General features: G+C 38.6%; 1 protein-coding gene across 1 annotated transcript in view; it reads left to right on the forward strand.

Moving 5' to 3' along the window:
• The window catches only part of SNTG2 (syntrophin gamma 2), a 391,266-nt gene that overhangs the window by 171,693 nt on the left and 195,578 nt on the right, over positions 1-23,995 (forward strand). The window contains exon 10 of the mRNA XM_033937548.1: positions 18,680-18,807. Coding sequence (XP_033793439.1) covers positions 18,680-18,807 — 128 coding nt within the window. The remainder of the gene's footprint in view (positions 1-18,679; positions 18,808-23,995) is intronic.

Here is a 23,995-nt window from a genome sequence, read left to right on the forward strand (position 1 = left end):
GGACAAGGGCAGAAGGGATGCTAAATCATAGGGTGACAGGCAGAGAGAACAACAGGAAAAAGAGTGGAAGCAATCTTGAACCCTGAGGGTGAGGGCAGAGAGAGGTGGTGAGATGATTGATCATGGGGAGAGGGACAAAAGGGAATAGAGATGGGATAGGAAGATAGTGGAAGTAAAAGGACAGGGAGATGTATGTTTTTAGATGTATCTAAATAAAAATAATAACAAAAAATTTATCTTTTTTATGTCATCTTAGCATATTTTATGCTGCAGAACGAATTATTTTTTTTTACATGTATTCCTATGGGAAAACGCGTTTCACATAACGAACGTTTCACATAACAAACTTGCTCCTGGAACCAATTAAGTTCGTTGTGTGAGGCACCACTGTATTCAAATTAGTTTCTTCTCTTTTTGAAGTTAATCACTTACTACAGACTCCACATACTCACTCTCCAACTTCTGAAAGATTAGCTTCATATTTTAAGACTGAAATTAATAATATACAATCACTTTGCACAAACTCTTCTGATTCATGTACTGAAATCACCTCTGTTCCTGATTATTTGTATCATGCTGATTTATTGTCGAACTCATTTGTAATCCCAGACTGAAATTTGTTTAATCAACTATACTCGAAATATGCAAACTTTTATTGCACTTTAGACTCTTCTCCTCCACCAATCATAAAAGCAGCCCCACTACATTTCAGAAGAGACTTATATGATTGGTTGATTGCAGTGTTTGAATTAGGACAGTTTCCAAAGAATGGCGGGCATATCATAATCACTTTTATTATTAAAAATTCAAAAAAATCCTCCTCCTTGCCATCAAATTATAGGCCAATAGCCTCTATTCCATGCTGGAATATTTGGAACAACACTCTTTCTTAAATGATACCCAATCTGGTTTTCAACCAGAATACAGCACGGAATCATTACTTGCAGCCCTACTTGATCATTTGCACACTTTGTTTAGTAATGGAAGTGGTGCCTTAATAATGCAGTTCAACATAAGTTGTGCGCTTTCTATTTGGTAGATCATGACATACTGTGAAAAAGTTTGGATGGGATGGGAATTTCTGGTAAAGTTTACAACTGGTTTCAGGAATTTTTGACTCCATGCACATATCAAGTATGTTTTGAGGATGTTCTGTCTGGCATATGGAATAACCAATGTGGAGTCACACAGGGCTCCCCTCTCTCTCGCTCCTTTACTTTTAGGCCTAGATTCTCTATAATACGTCTAAACTTAGGCGTGCTTTAGACGTCCAGAAAAGCAAGTGTCAATCAGCGATACTTAGACATCCAGTAGACGTCTGTACAGACGCTGAGCGCAGGGTAGACGCGGCTTTCTGAAACGTCATCTAGACGTCTCTACATGGTCGTGCTTAGATGTCAGATAGACGTCTGTATGATGTTTTTAATATAAGTATATATAAAGAAGTACTCTTTACTGATTTATTATCAGTCATTCAGCATTGTAAGCTTTCACATAATTAACCCAAAGTATAGGATGATGAAAAGGATAATCAAAACATAGTATACCATTTTGTAAACTATATATTTTTTTGTAATATATTAGTTTTAGTGGGAGTTGATCTGGGAACATCAGTGAGTATATTGAAAAGGATGACATGCAGAAAACACTGCTGTGTTGTATCTTTTTCCTTTATGATTTCAGAATTGTAAAGTTTACCATTAATACAAACTAAAACAATATGTCATGTTTAAAAGGAGAACTAGAAACATAACGAGTGGGTGTTGAACTTACACTATCAAGTACGGAAGGTGAGAAACTGTAGATGTATGCTACACAGAAAGTTGTACAGTAATGTTCTACTCACCTCCTATTAGAAATGGAAAGGATCGGACTTTGAATACCCTATAGACTTCTGATAAACCTAGTTTAAGTTCCACAAAGACTGGCAGGAAAGGCACCCTAAGTCATCCAATGAGCTTTCTCTGGATTTCCCAGAGACATTATTTGAGAGAGGATAGTTTAGAAGTGATATCTTGTTCTAAATAACACTCTCCTGGTCTTAAAACATTGCTACAACCAGCTTATTCTTCAGACCAAAGGTAAATCCCATAACTTACACTTGCCCAACTTAGAAACAGAATCAAAACACAGATCAGACCTGAATGTGGCTTCTAGTTCATAGGAAGAGGAAGTAGCCAGCAGCACAATGCTGACCTCATTGTGACATCATCAAGGTGCACCTGGAAGGTAGATATGTTAAAGTAAAAGACAAGCTGGGAGTTGAACCCACAACCTCTGGAAGAGCGGTACTGCGCTTTTACTCACTGAGATACAGCACCTTTCACTCCAGTGTCTCTGGCTCCCCTGTCATATCATATCTTAGTAAACTGCTAAGGTAAAAGCAGCTTAACTATCATCTCACAGTAGGCTGAGACAAAAGAGTGGTAGCTCAATGGTTAAAAGTGCTGCTTTCACTGACCCCCAAACCCATATTCCCAAGTATGGTTGAATACATGTGAATTGGAGTCCAAAGGTGCTGTTTTGATCGCATTTTTCTAATGTGAAACCCAGACCATGCTCACACGCTAATCTTCATTCTAAGCACTGTACTAATGGATGTATGACTGTAAGTAATCTGTTCCGTTTAGGCGTCATATGCGGAAAAGCGGTGTTCTTTGCGCTTAACGATCGGCGTCATTTGTGCTGCAATTCCTTAATACATATTTGATATTTGTTTTCTACCAGAAAACCTTCCAATTCTTTAGGCATTCCTTTGCTTAAACTTATTTGAGTTGATCCTTAAAATGATCTGCACCAATTCTCAGCAGCCTGTTCTCTGTCATCCTAGACCCCATCCCCCACCCCAACACACACTCCTGCAGCATAACATCCTAGCCCTAACCCTAACCATGAAAAACAGCAAAGTCCACCATATACACATGCCATATACACATACCACTTTGAGAGCTAATAGGAAGCTGTGAAAAAGAGGTATGCTGATGGTGGGATTCGAACCGGTGACCTTGAGAGGTTGGATCAGGTGCATTAACCTGGTGAGCCAGAAATGCTTTCTTTGTTCAAGTTTCAAGTTTATTAATTGGCTTGTTGAATCGCTTAATCGGATTTCTAAGCGATGTACAGCAAAATATACATTTTTAAGGAAACCAAAACATAACATACACTTAATTAATTATAATATAAACAGAGGGTATGAGGGGGTGAAATACATTTTTTCTAGTAAAGAGAGAACATACAAGGAAAATACAAAAGGAAGTTGGAAGACAAGTAAAAGCAAAATAATTCACTAAAATAACTCAATAAAATAAAATTTATAATTAATTTGCAAATGCATCTTTAAACAAAAAGGTTTTTAACTCGCTTTTAAATTTCCCAAATACCTTCTCTTCCCGTAAAAACATGGGAAGCGCATTCCAAGTCTGAGGTGCTGTACATGAGAAGATAAATTGTCTTCTTGTACTAATAATTTTTAGCGAAGGAATTGATAAAAGGTTCCGTTCACTCGATCGTAAAATTCTTTGAATTGAATAGGGGATGAGTAACCTAAATAAAAATGCTGGAGTCTTATTTTCTAATATTTTAAAGATAATTGTACATAGTTTATGAGTAATTCTATGAATGACTGGTAGCCAATGAGCCTTTTTAAGGAGTGGTGTCACATGATCGAATTTTTTAGATTTTGTTATTAATTTAATTGAAGCATTTTGAATTATTTGTAGTCGTTTAATTTCTTGAAAAGCAATTCCTGTAAATAGTGAATTGCAATAATCGATTTTAGACATCACCAGAGAGTGAATAAGAATATTAAGTGCTTTGGGACAGAGGAATTTGGAGATAGATCGAATTTTACGCAACCTATAGAAGGTTTTAACAATACTACTAATGTGATCATGATAATTAAGTTTATTATCAAAAATTACTCCTAGAATTTTAGTATTTTTGACTAATTGAAGAGGAACATTTTGAATCAAAATAGGAGCAACTAGAGAAAAACTTTCCTTCCAAGGGAAAAGCATAATATTTGTTTTTTTGATATTGAGGGCCAATCTGTTTTTGTCTAGCCAATGATGAATTTGCTCACGTTTTCCATTAATTGTCAAGATTTCATTTAAGTTGTTATTGTTTAAGGGGTACAATAACTGTATATCATTTGTGTTGAGTGTGACATGATATCTAATGAGATGATACATAGGCAGATCAGTCAAGTATGATATGAAAGGGTGGTGAGATGGACCTAAGTAGAAGCTGCTGTAGCTCTATGGATAAATATGCTGTGCTAGTCGTCCAGAGATTGTGAGTTCTACACCCAGCGCATCTTTTAATTGTGGCATACTACCTTGAAGGTGCAGCTTGATGATGTCACAATGAGGTCAGCTTTGTGCAGCTGAAGAGATCCATTTTGCAATGAGGGAAGATGAATGTTAAGGTGTGTATCTGTTTATTCTCTTTTTAAGTGCTGAGAAATGAAGTAATGTGTGCAATAATGATATGTGTTTCCTGTTCTTTCTTTGCTTTCAAAAAAGAGCCGATTGGAGTGCTGTTTGTTGAGGGAAAAAAGGGGGCTGTTTTTAAACAGGTCTGCCAAAAAAGTGGTGCAATGTGTAAATTATATTATTGTTGGGCAGAAATGTAGTTTGTTATCCATGCAATATAATGTGTTCTATTGATATGGTGTCATTAAATTTATTAGGACAGAGAAAAGATGAAAATTACCTATTCAAACTCGCTATTGGAATTATTGTTGCAAAAGCACAAAGGACGTCTAACTCGCGTCTAAAGGGGAGCCGGAATTAAGAAAGTTGAAACTGCATTGAAATGAAGCAAAATCCACGTTAGGCCAGCGTTTCTTACGCCTACATTATAGACGATATCTAGACGCGGACTGCTGCCTAAGTAGCGTCTAACTACTGTCTGCCCATCACCATGCCCACGTTACGCCCACGTCTACATATGTGGACGCGACTATGCTTTCTTCAGACGTCTATCCTACGTCTATCTTTTCTGGACGTCTACCTCACGTTTAGCTACGTCTAACTCTCAATTAACGCTTATTAAGACCCTTAACTCCGTAATTATTCAATTACTGCAGACATCTAAAGCACGCCTAAGTTTAGACGTACTATAGAGAATTTACCCCTTAATGTCTATTTGAGCTCTCTTGGATCAAGACTATCTGACTTGAATGTCAATTACTACAGTTTTGCTGATGATATAACTGTGGTAATCCCTATTCCAAACACACTCTCACAAATAGATCAATTAATATCTGCTGTATTACTGGCTATAGAACGTTGGATGCTCGAATTCAAACTAAAACTAAACAAGGATAAGAAAATTTTTCTATGCAACTCCTTGTAAAGAGACCAATGTTCAGGACATATTAATAAATGGAGTTTCTTATACGTTAAACTCAATCATTAAGATTTTAGGAATCACACTAGATTCAAATTTATCCATGAAAGAACACACCAATCAGTTAGTCGGGAGGTGCTTCTATACTCTGGAAGTTGTGTTCTATAAGCTCATACTTAGACCATTCTGCATTTAAATTGCCGGTGCAGTCTTTGCTCCTTAGTTCTCTTGATTATTGTAACATCATTTATTATGTTGGCCTTAAAAGTAATCTACATATACTGCAATTGATTCAGAATTCAGCTGTAAGGTTAATTTTTAACCTGAAAAAATCGGATCATACAACTCCTTTTTACAGGAAACTGCACTGGCTTCTGATAGAGACCAAGGTTATATTCAAGTTTGGATTACTATGTTACAAGGTACTGTTTGATCTTACAGCAAATTACTTGAAGGATCCTTTTGAATTGGTAATACCAAAAATGGTCCCAATGCTTTCTATCTTATTTTACATTTCCTTCTGTAAAGGAATGCCGATAAAAAAAATTTTTTGATAGACTATCTCATATCAGGCTGCGATCAGAGACAAGGAATTTAGTCGGCTAATAGCTAATGCTATATCGTACAAACATTTCAGGAAACTTTTGAAACCTACTTATTCGATACATTTCTGTAATACATAACCATGACATTAATTTGTTTTTTCGTAGTTCAGGAGATTGTCTCAGATTCTTAAAGTTGTGAACCACATTAAATTATATTAGGTTATGCGGTATATAAATAATAATGGAATGTATGAGCCTCTTCAACAGACATCACTAATGGATCTCATAGTAAAGAATGTGTTTCTAGTGGAGATCAGAGTTGCAAGCACTTTCATGCAGAGAATCGTTCCTCAGTATCACAGAAGTGGGGATTTTCCTGTGCACAATCCCTTCTTTACTACCGAAGGTTGTTTTAGCCTTCCATGTCAACCAGGAGGTTCAGTGCTTCAGTCTACAGGTTTGAAGAAGCAGGATAAGGGAAAGGAATTGGGACTTTTATACCATCTTTTTGTAGTTATACAACCACATTCAATGTGGTTTACATACAGGCACTTTGAGCATTTTTGCTATCTGTCCCCGTGGGCTCACAATTTATCCAATGTACTTGGGGCAGTGGAAGATTATGGCCCACTTTTACAAAGGCACGCTAAGCATTGTAGCGCAGATTTAGTGTGCGCTAAATCAACGTATGCGCTAACCACTAACGTGCCCATAGGATTAGCGCATGTTTAGCGCACGCTAATATTTAGTGTGCACTAAAAAGCTTAACGCACATTTGTAAAAGAGGGTGTAAGTGATTTGCCCAGAGTCACAAAGAGCAGCATGGGCTATGAACCCACAACCTCAGGGTGCTGAGGCTGTAGCTTTAACCACTATACCACAGATATTGTAGGTGCTAGATATCAGAAGAGCTTTGCTTCACTATTGGAAAATATCAATGACTTTTGACTCTCAGATCATCTTTTTGTTCCAACTAGTCAGGCTAGATGAAGCAGACCAGCTTCCAAGGCATATAGTTCTAGATGGATCCATAAGGAAAGTGTACATTGGCTGTGGCACAGAGCTACCGATATCGTTGAGAGCATACTCTACCAGAGGTGTGGCCACGAGCAGAGGCTCAGGAGACTGGCCACTAGCAGAGGCTCAGGAGACTCTGCCCAAGGAGAATTGTAGGGAAGCTACATGGTCTACTCTCCATATCTTAACAGAGTTCTACAGAGTGGACGTAGTGGCTCATGAGGATGCAGCATTTGGGTCCTCAGTTTTACAGGCCGGCTCATCTGTCTCACCCTATATGTATGATTATTGTTTTGGTATGTCATCTATTGTCTGGAATCTTTTGTCCTTTGTACTACAAGGGAAAATTGGATTCTTAACCTCAATAATTTTCTATGTAGTAGAAGGGCAAAGGATTCTGGATGTCCTACCCTGTCAGTTATGTTGCCTGCTTATTGCTTCAGACAGATCTTGTGGCTCTAGAAATGGAGATCTTTTCCAGCTAGTTGGATAAGAATGTACTGGATTAAAAAAAAAATTGAAGTGAACTTCATTGAGGTATTTGCAGTATACAAATAAAAATTGTGCCAACTGTAATGAGCTATTTTTTAAAATGTGTATCTACAAGGAGAAGTAACGTCATATAATTAAACAGTGCTCTCTGCTGGTTGACTTTATTTCTGGAACCATAGACTCTTAGAAGACAATTCTGTAACTGGGTACCAAAGTTAGGTACCTAGAGGCAGTATGCAGAACACAAATTCTATAGCATCTTGGTACCAATATTGTGTGTTAGAATCCTAGCGTAAATCATCAGTATACTGAAAGTTTCATGTGTAAGTGGGAGCCCCGCCTATCCCTCACTTATACTCTGCATTTATACATTAAGAAAATTATGTACCTAAATTATAGACTAGCACTTAGGCCCAGATTCTATAAATGGCACCTGAAGTTAGGCACATAGATTGTCATGCCTAGCCAATCTAGGCACCTAACTTAATTTTTTAATTAGGCTTAATCAGTGCCATTAATTAAAAAGTGTCATTAAAAATCAAGTAAAGACTATTAGCTGGTAGGCTAATAGTGGGCATGGTTAGGGGTGGATTGGGGACAAATTCTAAGCGTATTTTTGGTATGAACAACTTAGGTGTTGGTAGGCACCTAACTTAAGCATACTCATATAGGCTAAGAAAACCCTGGCAAAAATAGGAGTGCACCTAAGGTTTCAATGCCTACTGATGTCTAAGAGTGCTTAGGCACCATTTGGTGCAATTCTATAAACGGTGCCTAACAGATGATTGACAATTGTGCTCTTTTATGCCTAGAATGATATTTTCCTCTTCTGTCTGATCAATGAATCCTTTGATAATACACTCTTTTACCTGGCAACGATTAAAGTACTGTGGTTTGGTGATTATAACTCATTGCCTTATATGGACCTGACACTGACTACTGGAAAAAAAAAACTTATGACTGAGAAAACATCAAAAGTACTAGGAGTTATTCTGGACTCATATTTAACATTTGGAGACTAGATCAACAACTTGGTCAAAAAAGTCTTCTTCAGGCTAAGGCAATTAATAACAATAAAACTTATTCTAAGCCTATCCAGTTTTTGGGCATATGCACAAGCGGTTTTTCTCCCATTTGGACTACTATAACTCCTTATACAGAAGCTAGATTGATTTTGCAAGTAAGTCAGTTTGACAGGGTAAGTCCACTATTTGAATGAATAACATTGGTTGCCAATGAACACAAGAATTCAGTTTAAGGTTGCTTTAGTATATAAGGCAATATATGGAGAAAATTCTAATGGACTGTTATCCAATATCAAGATTTTGAGTTCCTTCTATAATTCAAGAACACAGCATTGCAAGCTGGCCTTTCCTTCTCCTCAGCATGTCCATTGGAATAAAAGTTATTTGAGTCTATCTTTAATTTCAAGATCCCAAAGTTTGGAATGCCCTACCATTACATTTACGTCAACTCCTTTCATGTTACCATTTCAGGAAAATTCCTGTTATAATTTGCATGTCTTTAACAAATCTTGTTGAATCTGTAATTATGTTAGGGATCTTATTGTAAGTCACATTGAATCCTTTCTGAAAATTGTCTGTTATAAGAAACTGTATGGTATGGTAGAATTTAGGTGTTGTTTATAGAATCAGGGCCTGAGTATGCACATAATACCTACTTAAGTGTACACTTAGCCTTGTAACTGCTAGTATCCTATAATTTTAGGCTGAAAATGGCTTTTAAATTTAGGCACTAAAATTATAGAATGAGGGGGTTATAGCAATAAAATGATTTAGAGAGACTCGGAGTGACTGGACACTTTTCTAAAAAGAAGACAGTTTTTATTGGGGAAGATTTTAATGTAGGCTACTATTAAGGTTTGCTATTTTACTGTTGATTCCATTTAATAATAACTAGGGGCCCTTTACTAAGCTGAATTAAGTGTTCTGTATTAAGCCTTTTGGCCCTTATTCTATAAATAATGCCTAAAGTTAGGTGTGCTTAGCTAGATCTAGATGCCTAACTTAACTCCCCTTTTACAAAGCTGTGCAACAAAAGCTCCAAAGCCCTTTAAATACCTATGGTCTTCGGTGCAGTTACTGTAGTAGCCCACACTATTGGGTTTTATAAAAGAGGGGGTTAATTTTCTTAATTGCCTTAATCAGCAGCACTATTAATTGAAACAAAAGATTAGGTTCTTACCTTTGCTAATCTTTTTCTTGTAAATCCACACTTTATTCCGGGACAAGTGGGTTATTTCCGTCTACCCACCAGGTCTTTGTAGGAAGTCTCAGACTTCAAAAGATTAAACCCCTACCCCTCTTAACTCATCATTGTCCCTGTGAATATCAGTTAGTCTTAAAGCAGCCAGAAACATCTGTAGAGGATAAGAATGAGAAAGGTAATGGGGGGGGGGGGGGGAGGGGACACGCCCCAACAATTAAGTCAATTCTGCTCATATCAACAAATGCAACAATGAAAAATGAAAGAACAAGTCATAAAACATTAGAAACCCAAATGATAAAACAGTGCTACAAGGAGGCACAGCCTGCACTGTTAGAAGGGGGCACCTGAACTAGAGACCCCCCCCCCCCCAAAGCTAAGTGCTAAACCCATTCTGATGGCACTCTTATAAAATCTGGTCAGAAAACAGAAATCCAAGATACCAGTACATGTAAAGGCAGACAATCTGTGAATCAGCAAGGTATAGGGTGGGTTCCCTAAATAAAGTATGGATTTACAAGAAAGAAGAATAGCAAAGATAAGAACCTAAACTTCATTCTTGTACAATACCTGAACCTCTGGAATAGATTACAACCAACCGACTCAAGGTCGCTTCAGAAGAAGAATCACCAGACCACTGCTGGATTCAGAGCATCCTGCGAGCCAAAACAGAATAGGTGAAAAGCTTAGCATAGACTTTCAAGATGTCATACAAGGCATCAGCCATATAATTCACTCCTGAGATTATAAAATCCAAGTCACAAAGCACCACAATATCAGAATCAGGAAGCAGTTTAGAATGGCATGGCCTTGCAATGAAAGAAGAGGCTGATGCTGCCTTAATACCCAAGGCCGCCAAATCAAACAAATGCTTCAGGATAAAATCCATCCATCAGTCCTGAACATCCTTCAGGACTACACCCCCGTCAATGCGGAAAGAAGTGTGCTTGGTGACCTGTGCCACTAAGAAATCCACCTTTGGAGAAGGAAATCACTTGTTAAAGGCATCTGCCATGGGATAAAGCCATGCCATGGTGCAAGCACATTTCAAGAGACCCTCAGGAGTCTCCCAGGGGTTTCTTGCCTATTTGGTAAAGAGATATTGTGTGCTACCTATTGTTGACTTTACTAATATTTAAAAGTTTGAATGGTTAATTTGATTACAATATTAGCTCATGGCCAGATATTCAACAAATGGTCTTCACTAGAAATGGGCTTAATAAAGGGGAAAGCCATGAGTTAGGATGTGCAAAGCTCATTTGCTAATGCAGTTTAGTAAAAGGGTCCTTAGGTCTCATTATATAAACTAGGATCTGTGCTAAAATAGTTGGTTATAAAATAGTATGTCTCATCGGTAGCCCGTGTTGATAAATTAAGGGTATACCCTTAATTTCATTAAAATCCTGACAATTATGCATAACATTTATTATACTGGCCTTCTGTTTTTGTCATGGGAATTCAAGTTTTCCCAACAAAACCACACTACCATGTTTCAAACATATCAGCCTGACAGTATGCAGACTTCCATCTATAGGGGAGAAGCCGTTAATGTGTGATACTGGTAAATCGGGTTATTTTACAATAAGTCAGGCTCTATTTGTTCTAAAATAATCTATATTGTGATGATATAACCTGACTTAACAGCTGCTCAAATTGATAAATTTTCCCCCTATACTTTGCAACACCTTTCCTCCCTATTTATGCCTAGAATCTTCTTTTCAGAATTTTAAAAATTTTAGAGCATGTTTGATCATTAAGCCTTTAATCCCAATCCCCTTCAGTATTTTGCTGAGCTCTGCTGTCTGTTGTTTGGGGTCCTGAAGTGAGCAGCAGGTTGGCCTGGATACACATAGCTGTTTCTTTTCCTGCTCTCTCTCTCTCTCTCTCACGAATAGAATTGTATCTTTTGTCTTTCTACTCATTTCTATCCATTCTTTCTTCCTTTTTTTTGTTTTTAATCATATTAAGATATCTAGACTGCTCATAAGGCTCTCTAGTTGGGCAGTATATCAAATACTGATTAAACTTGAAACTTAATGTATGATTTATATTACACACACTATAAAATGTTCCAGTGAACTAAATGGATTACAGCAACTCATAAAATCAACTCAAAATGTGCAGTAAAATATGTCAAATTTAACATCTCTGCTCATAAAAGCTATATAAACCTGTACCTTTATGTAGCTCACCATACTGCATATTACCTCTAGGACATAGAGCCTAATTACTATTTTTCCTACTGAATAGCCTGATGCAGATTACAATATATTTCTTCTAACAATAGTGAAATTTTATGATCTCAAGTCTACATTGCCTGACTGAGACAAATCTAGTATAAATGGCTTACATTTATGCATTTGGATGGAAGATGACTTGTCCTCCAGCATTAGTTTGATTGTGCTAAATTCTGGCAGGTTGCCCTTTATGGGACTTATTGTTCCTTGTCTTCACTGAATGGACTGGCTGCTTTTTCGACCTACCAGCACTTACTCATCTCCGCTCCTGATGAAGATTCCGAAACGGGGCTCTGTCGAGTTGCGATAGAGTGGAAACAGAAATCCAATGGGACTCAGCCAAGTTGAACCGTATTAACGGTCACAGCCTTTCAATGATTTTTTTGGTACCACTAAACCAATCTTTATTGAGTTGATTTTTGAGATAGTTTGGGGGTTTTAACGCACTCAAAATTCTTTTTTCTCCCGCTTTAAATCTATACCAAGCGTTTTTTTCAGTTACTATTTTTCCATTTAAATTTGGAGTTTTCAGGACATAATGATGTACGGGGCAGGGCTTATTTAGATTTTTTTAGTCTGGAGCGAGTCATCCATGAGTTCCTACCCAGGGCCAAATGTTGCTTGAGGGTTGGTTGTGCCCGTACTGATATCTTATTAATATTCAATTAACATGCCGGTGTCTGTTCTTATTGGTAGTTAAAAGCTATAGTTTAGTTATCTTTATTATTGGCAGTTTTTTGGTTCTTTTTGAAGCTGAATGATAACCCATAATGGTGCCAGAATATATCAAACAACAACATACTTCAGTCCAGCAAAACAAACAAACAAACATCTATCAGTTTCGTATACATATATTTAACTAAAAAAGAAAACAAAATGACCATCTTGTAGCCCATAAAATTAGAGGTAAATAATCAACTAGATAATAACATAATTATGAAGACAAGCTACCATTAAAATTTATTATATTACCACTAGCTTGTCCTATTTAAGCACAATGCATTGTATGCAATGAGACCTACTTACTAATAAATGGGGTTACCAATAAAGTAATATACCTTAAACAGTAGTTAACACTGATAACTTTTCTATGTAGGAGGGAAGTTATCATTTTAAAATTGTATACAGGTTTCCAGCAGCACAATTAATTGAAGTGGTATTGCTGAAACTTTGTATATAAATTTAAATGGTAACCTATTTAAAATTATATCCAGTGTGTTGGTAAAGGGGGGGGGGGGCAGTCCATCCCAAGCACCATGTTGGTGAGGGCGCAGGCATGTGTCCTCTTTTCTGCCCCCCCCCCTGCCACGTGGGTGGTTCTTCCTCTGACGTCACTTTCTGGACCTGTATCATCCAGTAAACAGGCTAAGAAGGATTCCCATGCCTCGCCTCACCAAATGATGCTTGCAATCTTTAGCACCGAGTAAGTCAATGCATGCCACATGGCATCAACAGCAGTCTTGCTCTCTATTGTTACAGAAAGTGTCACCTCTGACAAGTGCCTCAACATCAAGGCCACAACCTCAACACCCTGTACCATCTACACCTTTGGTACTGCCTTCCATCAGACAAGACCAACTTCGCGAGCTGCTTCAACAGATGCTAGTAATGATGCTTTGAAGTCAATCAAAGCCAAGTTCTGCATCGACTCTTCCAGTACTGGCCCAGCCCGAGCATGGCTCTATGAGGCTTCATGGTGCTGCACCAAGTCTCTTCCTCAATGCAAATCCAGGTCCTATCATCAGAGCACTTCTTCATCGATGTTGAACTGACACCGAAGGAGACTTAGGAGTCCATCCCAATGCTATCACTGGCACTGTAGCCACCATAATGCATAGCATCATGCTCTTTCTGGAGGAAAAGTTTTCATAACTCCAGTTTTACAACATAAGGACTCCTATTTATACCTTCAGGATTTCTCTGACCCACAATATTCTGCAGTGGAGTCCTATGAACTTTTGTCCAATCCATATCCTCTGCCACCTAGATGAAGGTCACCACCACAGAGCCTTTCCTTTGCCATGTTCATAAGGCAAATATGTCAAGCTCTTCCTATGCATATGGAATCTGAATCAGAACCAAAAGCTGCACTTTTCAATGCACTTAACTGAGCAATTTCCAAGAGATTGTTTAAAACTCCCAATCCATGACATTATATGAGAATTCGTGTTGAATAACTGAGAGAATCCCTTGCTTATATCAGTGACTCCATACAAATTGGATTCCCTTTACAGGTGCAGTCATGTCTTGGCTTTAATAGACCACAATTGCAGCATCAATCTCTTCTGGTTGAGTCTGTTTTGAAGAGGTTATCCAACTCCAGATCATATGCCACTGCACCTCCAAGTAGGGAAAGTCATACCTTGGACAAGTTTGGTCATAAGCTATTTCAAAATACAGTGCTTACTAGCCAAATTCTCAACTATGCTTTCTATATGACATTCTATTTTAAGTACTTAGTTCAACACCTGTCTCATTATGAACAATTCATTCTTGTAGACCAGCTTTCCGATTTTCAGCAAATGTCACATGATCTCCTTCAGACCAGGACATTCATGTCAAGAACAGTCCTTGATGCTTTTGATGTAATTTCCAATAAAAGCATTGTCCATTGCAATGAGACGACAAGCATGGTTTCGTGAATCAGGTTTGGAGTTTTTTCTTCAAGACTTTCTTGAAAATTCCCCTTGTATGGGAGATGAACATTTTTGCGATCACATTGAAAAAACTATGCAGATGATCACCAAGCAAGATCATTGTATGACCTCTCCCTCAGCCTCCAAGTGGCAATTACATCATTTGAGTGCCTTAACAATAGTCTTACTACTGTACCATCTTACTGTTGTTATACATAGTTCTCAAAGCGGATATTGATCTCTCATGCTGTATATAAAAATTATATTGCTACTACCTTGTTGCTAACCGCTATCATATTTCTACTTGTAACCTTGTTGCAAACCTCTATGTTTGTAAACTTGTAACTCATTCTGGGCTCTTTTGGGAGGATGGTCTAGAAAATTGAATATATAAATTTAAAAGGTACTACACTATGCTATTGACATCTTCCACAACTCTGGCTCCAAAGCGCCCTAGAAACCAATGCTGTCAAACATCTACTTAATAGAAGTTTACTCAATCTCTTGGTGTACTCTAAAATGCCTAGTAAATGCCCTACAACTTCCATCCACATCCATTGGAGGTTCATTCACCCTCTACCACTGATTAGCTCAACTGGCGTGAAATAAAGATATGCTCTACCTTTACCAGAACTCCATTCAGACATTTTACAAAGACAGTTCTCTATCAATTTCTGACATAAATACAATCGAGGGGTTCCATTCTCATATCAAACCAGATAGGAGGTCATCTGCAAATTCTCAACCTATGTGCTCTTCACATATTCTTATTACAAAAAAAAAGGTACCTCTTCAAGAGCAGAACCAGTGGCAGAGTTCTCAAGGAAGCCACAAGCAGTATCTGTGATTTCTCAATAGGCCAATTCATTTTCTATATAGTGAACTACTTTTTGGCCTAGAAACAGCATCCAAACTGTTGCACACCATTTACTTGTAGTGTCTGCACCGCCCCACTTTTACAGAGTTAATCTGTTCCCCTTGAAAGTCTGTTTGACAAAGGTGTTGTTACCTCCAGCAATCCAATTGGCCACTGAATTATCAATGCTTCTATTATTCCCTTATCCAAAGTCTAGCCATGGTTCTGCCATTCCACCCTCCTCCTCCTCCTCATCCCATTGATGGTCATTTGGCTTAATATCAACATTGTTGGACCCTAATCACCACCAACAACTGGGCCTTATAGGTCATAGACCTCCAAGAAAGTATTCTAATTTTCAGCAGACCTCCTTTCTTCAACAAGAACTCTTAGACCTTCTGCAGCTGATTTCCATTGATCAGTACCTTCTCAGCAGAGGGGCCAGGGGTTCTACTCCAAATATTTCTTCATACCAAAGAAGACTGTAAGACTGTTCCCATTCCTTGACTTTTGAGCCCTTAACAAATTCTTAGTCCAAGAAAAGTTTCACATGCTGTCCCTAGGCACCCACCAGCTCCTATTAGAGAAGAACATCTGGCTTTGCTCTCTGGATCTCAAAGAAGACCACACGCATATCTCCATTCTTGCAGCCCACAGGAAGCACCTCTGCTTTCAGATAGGATCACTTCATTTTCAGTACAGGGTGCTATCCTTTAGCCTAGTATCAGCACCCAGAGTATTCTTGCTCCTACTACTTCTACTAGCTATTTGCTACATAATCAACCAAGGACATGCAGACCCTTCTCATGTCAAGAGGCAATACAATTCTCTTCTTCAAAGCTAGCAGAAAAACAGATACTCTTAACAGTCATTTTCATCAGATTTCTTCAACCTCATGACTGGTGTCTTACTTCATCTCTAGTCTGTCCACTCTACTTGACTTGGGGCTCTCCTCAATGAAGTCTCTTCCTCTCTGCCAACAATCGCAACCTTTAGCACTTCTGTTCCAGTCTGCACTCTCCTCATCATTTGGATTTCACTGAATTTCTTCCAGCCTGGACAACCAAGTTCCTACATGTGTTCCCTTGAATCCCTATGATATGGAAAGCCTTATTCACATTTCAACAGAATTCAACCACCATGATTCTCGTGGCTCCACAATAACCAATGCAACCCTGATTACTTTTACATCTTCAATTCAATGTCAAGGAACCCATTCCTCTTCAAACATTTTGATTGTTTTGACAGTATCAGCACTTTGCAGCCTCATTCCTAGCTCCCCTTGCATGATAAATTCCATCTCTCTTTTCAAGTGTCAACCACCATGACTTTCTGAGCAACTCTCTACATGATGATTCTACTGCTTCAGGTGTCACCTAAAAGATTGGACTCCAAACATATATCCTATATCATCAGTGCTGCATTATCTTTTCTCTCTCTCATAAAAAATATATTTTTTAAGATGGACAACAATCAAAAACACATCACTATGTGCTTATTTCACCTCTTTCAGTGCTCTACAAGTCCTTTTCAGCACTATATTTCAAGACTTCATTGCCGTATAAGTTCCTTTGAGCACCAACCATTTGGCTACACGTCCATTGCTTTCTCACTTCATGAAGGGCCTCATGATGTCAAAGTCTCTAATCCAACCTCCTCTAGTTGCTTAAAGCCCACAGGTGATCCTCTTCACATGATGAAGTCTTCATTTGAAGCACTTATAACTTAATCTCTCCAGCACCTTACTTAGACAGCAGTCTTCTTTATTTGAATCAATTCTGTATACCAATTTAGTGGATTCCGATCTCTAGTACATGATTTACTTTATATAACGTTTTCTTACAATATAGTTCTTCCCACTTGTCTCAACTTCCTGCTAAAGGTAGTCTCCAATTTTTATCTCAGCCAGTCTATAGAATTACCAGCCTTCTTCTCCAGACCATATTTTCTCCCTGGGAGAACTGTACTTCACTTATTGGACTGTAAACTTGTCTTGGCTTGCTGCCTACATTGAACTATGCCTTTCCAAACTACAACTCTTCTGTTACTGTCCTTTAATCGTAACAGACTAGGAGCTTTGGTAATCAAGAAGTCAATCTCTCCATAGTCAATTGACTGCATATCATGCTGCCATGCTCGGGCTGGGCTGCCACTGGACAGTAGTACTCCAGCAACTGAAATAACAGTGGTGGCAGCTTTAGTAATTTACTCCCTTTCTCCTCCATTATAGACATTTATAAGGCAGACTCTTAAATCCCTATTCCATTCTTTCACATCCCATTTTTGTCTGGAGACTAATTCCAGATGGGATAGTCGGTTCAGCCAAACAGTTCTAAAAAAAAAAAAAAAAAAAAATCTATTTAGTTGCCAACTTCCCTCCATCCCATTCGTAATAGCTAACGAGTCCCATCTGTGAGAATATGCTACTTGCTTGTATCCAGGGACAATAGGCAGATATTCTCACAACCCTCCCTCCTCCCCTAGTTGGCTTCTTAGCTTGTTTACTGAACTGATGGTCCCGCAAGCCAACTTTGGGTGGGAAGTCGCACACACATGTGAAATACAGGCAGTCTTGAAACTTCTAAAGAATTTAAAGTGACAGTATACTTTTGCATTGTCCATACCGGGATCCATGGATGACACCACCCATCTGTGACAATATCTGGATAGCACCTGTTACAGGTAAGTAACTGTGCTCTATGTTTTCACTGGGAAAATTAAGTTTCAAACTACCAAGGTCTTTTCACTAGCTAAGGAAGAGAACTTAGTAGCTCTTGCATTTTAAAACATTTGTTAGCTCAATAAGGTGTTTTTTTATACTCTAGTGTTTGGTTGCAATTGTTCAAGCACTAATAAAATACTGAAGTTTATATTATGCTGTAGTTTCCATCTAATTAATGTATCATGATTGCAGCAGATCTTTCCTAGATGGTTGTAAGTAGCTATGTTTAGGATATAATGGTATTTTTATAGCAGTCCAAGTTATTCCATAATTTAGATGAATGGTATCAAGTAGGAGTGAAGATCAAGCCCTAACAGTAAGCTAGTTTGTTCCAGTGACATGCTACTATCATAAAACTGAAACACTAACTAAGCTAAATGAAGAATTTAATTTGATTGTAATCTAAATAAAAGCCAACTCTTCCTATTTTAATGGATATTCCTATGTACTGTATGGTCATCTCATGTTCCTTCACTCTGCTTGGTTCATTCTTGCTTAATAGTTTAATTGAGAAGCTTTTACTAAGAGAATTTCACATTAACCATGCAGAATGAACTAAAATCATGTGCTCATTGATCATTATTTATTCTTTGCAGGCACCATCATCACCTTCTTCACCCACAGCTAATGAACCAAAATATGAGAAGCGTTGGCTGGACACTTTATCACTTCCTCTGTCAATGGCTCGAATTTCAAGTTTCAAAGCTGGAACTGATAAATTAAGGTTTGCAATACAGAAGGGGTAAATGGGGTTTAGAAGATGTGGAGGGGCATTTTTGATATGATGTTTTAAGTCCAAGTTTGGAAGTTTGGGTAAAAATGTCTAAAAATAAAGTAGAGAAAATGACCATTTTTGAAACAGCAAAACACCTACCTTTTATTTTAGAAAATGACCATATCTAATTGAGTTTGCACTTAGTATGTCTTTCTTTTTTCACCATTTTCAAAACCAAAATGTCCAAAAGAAAAATGCACACATACTAGCCATTGGGATGTAGAAGCAGTCAGCTTTCTTAGTGAACTGGCCACACAGCTCAGCAGAGCAGAGGAACACTAGGGGGTACTACACTCACCATAACTCACCATAGCTTGCTTATATTGTATGGTGAGCCCTCCAAAACCCACCCAAAACTTACTGTATCCATCTGTACACCACAACAATAGTCCTTATGCTTGCAGGTGTCATCTTTATGTAGGTACTATAGGTTTTAGAGGGCTCGCCATACAATATAAAAAGGTTATGGTGAGATGTATACCTGAGACCTTTTATGTGAGATTCATTGCAGTAGTCCCTAGAATGCCCCTCTGCTCTGCTGAGCTGTCTGTGTGGCCATCTGAAGCTGTAATAAAAGCTGGTATGTATTATTTTTATCACATCTTTGGGTGGTGGGAGGAGGTTGGTGACCACTGGGGGAGTGAGGTGGGGTCATGCCTTAATCCCTTCAGTGGTCTACTTGTCAGTTTGGGCAACTTTTGGGCCTTTATTTGCTTTTAAAACGGGTCTAGCCCCAAATATCTAAATGGTGCCTTGGACGTTTTGTTAAATGTTTCATTAACATTGCAAATTGTTCAAGTCCTAGGCCCGCCCTAAGCCTGCCCAAAACACTCCTTCGACACGCCCCCTTGGAATTTAGATAAACAGGAGATAAACAGTCTAGTAAAACATCTAAAATATAGATTTTGAAAACAGTGATTTAGGCATTTTATCAAGAAAAACTTTATGCCATTTTTTGGACATTTTTCTCTTTTGAAAATGAATCCCTTAATATTATAGGGTTGGAAAGTTAACTGTCTGATTCCTAGAAAGCAGATACTCAAAAAGGGTTTAAGGCATTGCTGGAGTGCTTAAATGAAGGAAAAAGGATCTTGGAAATCTATGCCAAAGATCATTACAATCTCAATTGGCTGACTTGTGTGTGTGTGTGTGTGTGGGGGGGGGGGGGGGTTCGTTCATTGATCCTTAAAAAACCTTCAAAATTAACTAGATTGCATGCACTAATTTACAATCTTATTCCATGCGATAATAATTCATATTGTTTTTCTAATTTTCTATATAGTTTTTCTTTCTGAGTATCTGTAGTCTGTTGTGGTTTATTCATATTTTTGTGTTTTTTGTAATTTTAATCATTCCTAGAAAGACAATTCTTGGTTTCTATAATTATGTAGAAAGATGCCAATATTCAGACCCGTGGAAATGTATCTTAACGTCCAAACAATAAAACCGCAGAAAAAACTCTTAACTATATAACTTCCAGTAATGCTTATGGTATATTGTACATCATAAAGACATGGATATGGAGGGAAATATGACAGAGGCTTGTGGTGGCTTATAAACACATGCTCTTTCAAGGACAAGAGTTCTCTACCTCATTTGCTGGAGACCCACTACCCTTGAACTTCCAAATCAGAGGAAGCCTGGTCTAAGACTTCTGAGCAAAACTGTGAAAGTTTTTGATCTGGGGTCCCAGGTGCAGAAGTTCATAATCTGGGATTCCTGGATGTGGATGTCCCAGACATGGGGCTCCTGAATGTGGGGATATAGACCTGAGTTCTGCAAAGGACCCGGTACTCTAGGACTCTAGCTGAGATCCACATTCATGGATGCCAACATTCCAGACTGAGGTCTCCAGGGTGCTGGATGGGGGCAGGGACTGAATCAAAGCTTTGGTTCTGGAGGTCACAAAATTTGTGATCCCATATCCAGCATCCCAAATTTAGGAATTCTAGCTTTAGGGTAGCTGCTGCCTTCCCCCTCCCCCAACATGTATTTCCTTCACATAGAAGTAAATACAATTAAGACTTTACTTCATCTCCAGGGCTGTAATAAAGATTCAGCACAGAACACAAAGTTAAAAAAAAGCTAATACCATATTTTTCCGCTCCATAAGACGCCCCTGACCATAAGATGCACCCTAGATTAAGAGGAGAAAAACAAGAAAAAAACATTCTGAACCAATTCTCCCTGCCAGGCTATGCACTCAACCCCACACTCCTTGCCAGGCTCTACACCCTGTCCCCCCTCCCGGCCAGGCTTTGTACCCTGTTCCCCCTCTGGTGGTCTAGTGGTAGACTGGGACGGGGCACAGGGCATGCCGGGATAGGGCATAGGGCAGGCAGAGACAAGGCACAGGGCAGGCAGAGACAGGGCTCAGGGCAGGCAGGCAGACCTAGTAGCCTAGTGACAGGCAGGCTGGCAGGTCCCATACCTCCCATGTACCCCCAGTACCTTAAATCATCCCCCCATACCCCCCGTATCCCCAGCACCTTAAATCTCTCCATGCCCCCACATATCCCCAGTATCTTAAATCATCCACCAAGCCCCCCACATAGCTTCCCAGTATCTTAAATCATTCCCCATACCCCCGTACCCTTTTAAACACCTTTTAAATCATATCCCCTGTACCTTTTTTTTTTAAACCCGTACCTTTTAAATCATACACCCATCCCACCCTGTACCTTTTTTTGTATATAATGTTTTTACTAGGCAACAGCAAAAAGTGTACAATAAACCGCAGAGAACAACAGTAGTCTAGCCAAACAAAAACACCAATCCATCATATGCAAATACAGAACACACACAACAAGTGATAACATAAAGGATGCAGCAGCAAGGTTCAAATAGTGCCTAATACAAGTTTTCATTAACCTAGAAAAGCCCATCCCCAAGTACCAACCTGCCTTTCAGACAGACAAAAGGACAGGCCCAAACCCCTAGAATCCAAGACTCCCCAATCCCACCCTCCCCACCCTCCTTTATGTGACTGCCAAACAATCCAAGAAATTAAGTCAGATAGAATATACAAATAAGAGATACACAAAGAATGAAAAAGCTATATAGTGTTCATGATCCCCCAAAGTGCCATAGCACAGAAAAAAACAAAAAACAACCAACAACCATCAGGGGCATAAAAAAAATACCTTTTAAAATCCCTCCCACCCTTGCTAGATGGCTCTCGTACTCAGGTCAGGAGCGCGGATATGAGGAGCAAGTGTTACGCGCTCCCAAATTGGGCCTGTCTTTGCATTCCAAATGGCTGGCGTCAGTTTTCGCGAGTCCTGCGAGAAATGACATCACCATTCAGAAAGCAGCGGCGGGCCCAAGGGGGAGCACGTAACGCTTGCTCCTCACATCCGTGCTCCTGACCTGAGTACATGAGCCGTCTAGCGAGGGAGGGATACCGCTGGACCACCAGGCTGTTTAAAAAAGGTACCAACGATGATGATGGCGGCGGCGGTGCTAGGGGGGAGGGTATTTTGAAAAGATGCGGCGGCAGTGCTGAGAGGCGGAGGTGGGGATGGTGTTTTGAAAAAGTGCGGCAGCAGTGATGAGAGATGGAGGGGAGGAGTGTTTTGAAAAGGTGTGGCAGCAGCGGGAGGGTGTTTTACAATGCTAAGGGGGAGTACAAATTTTGTATCTTCGCTATGTAAAACGCACCAAAATTTCCACCCACTTTTGGGTGGAAAAAAAGTGTGTCTTATGGAGTGAAAAATACGGTATTTAGTACTTTCTGTAGACCCCTCTCTCACAGCCAAGCACTGTAGCTGCTATTCAGTAGTCGTGTAGTCATGGTATTCAAGTGGCTCAGCTCAACACCAGGCCAAAAGAGAGAGCTCAGAAAAAAAACCAAAAAACAACACTAGCCATTCTTAAATTTATGAATAGTGTAGGGCAGTGGTCTCAAACTCGCGGCCCGGGGGCCACATGCGGCCCGCCAGGTACTATTTTGAGGCCCTGTGTATGTTTGTCATAATCACAACAATAAAATAAAACAGTTTCTTGATCATATGTCTCTTTAGCTATAAATTACAATGTTATTATTAACCTTTTCCTATCGTGTGTCCCGGCTGACGGGACATTCCAAAAATGTTGTTGCCATCGTATGTCCCATAGCATGGGACATACAGTACACGACAGGAACACAAAATATTTGAATTTACAGACTTATGACTTATTTATATTATCTTTACAATAGCCGTAAATGATAACGGTGAATAATACAAAACTTTGCTAAAATAATTACAATTGGAACCAGCGTAACGTAAAATTTATTACGATAGGAAAAGGTTAAGATTTAGCCAAAAGGAAAGATTTATAAACTATAAAGAGTTTTACCTCATGCAAAATTGTAATTTCTTTCATAAGACATTAACTATTTTTTCTGCGGCCCTCCAAGTACCTACAAATCCAAAATGTGGCTCTGGAAAGGGTTTGAGTTTGAGACCACTGGTGTAGGGGAACCTGGCTAGGACTAAATATGTGTTGAAAATCAGATGTGGTGTTACAAATCTTAAAGAATTTAAATAATTTGAAAGATTCCTTTTAATAGTGCACATATAAATTTATTGCATTTATTCAATAAATATTGTTTTTAAAAAACATTAAAATCATTAAGATCAGTTTAAAATATCCAATAAGTTATAAAGTACTAATGAAACTATTCCTAACTGGATCCAGTGTCATTACATACTAACTGCATTACTGTTCTCTTATACCATAAGCTTTCCAGAGACTTTCACAAGTAAGTATCTTCAAAATAAATATTTCTCATATTTATTGGAAACCAGTCTTTAAAGTTCAGTTATAACCAAATATTTTATTTTTCTGTCCTTCAGTGTCACAGTGACTAGAATTAAAGGTAAGTAGAGTCTTTCACATGCGAATAAAATGTCTTCTCTTCTTTAGATGACTTTTCTTATCTTTGTTTTCTTTCTTTAGGTACCTCTTTGTCTTCTTCTCTTCCTCAATATCTTCTTCCTATACCTCTCTCACCAAAATAAAAATAAACGGAAAAATACCCTAACTGCCTGAGTGTGTGCTTCTTATTTGACTGCCAGCTCAGGATGCCTAAATACTGTTTTGGTTAGCTATGAAATAAAAGATTATTATTTTCTTTGACTAAAATCCTGTCTGT

The sequence above is a fragment of the Geotrypetes seraphini genome, chromosome 3 (genome assembly GCF_902459505.1).
Source record: "Geotrypetes seraphini chromosome 3, aGeoSer1.1, whole genome shotgun sequence".
Classification (NCBI taxonomy): Eukaryota; Metazoa; Chordata; class Amphibia; order Gymnophiona; family Dermophiidae; genus Geotrypetes; species Geotrypetes seraphini.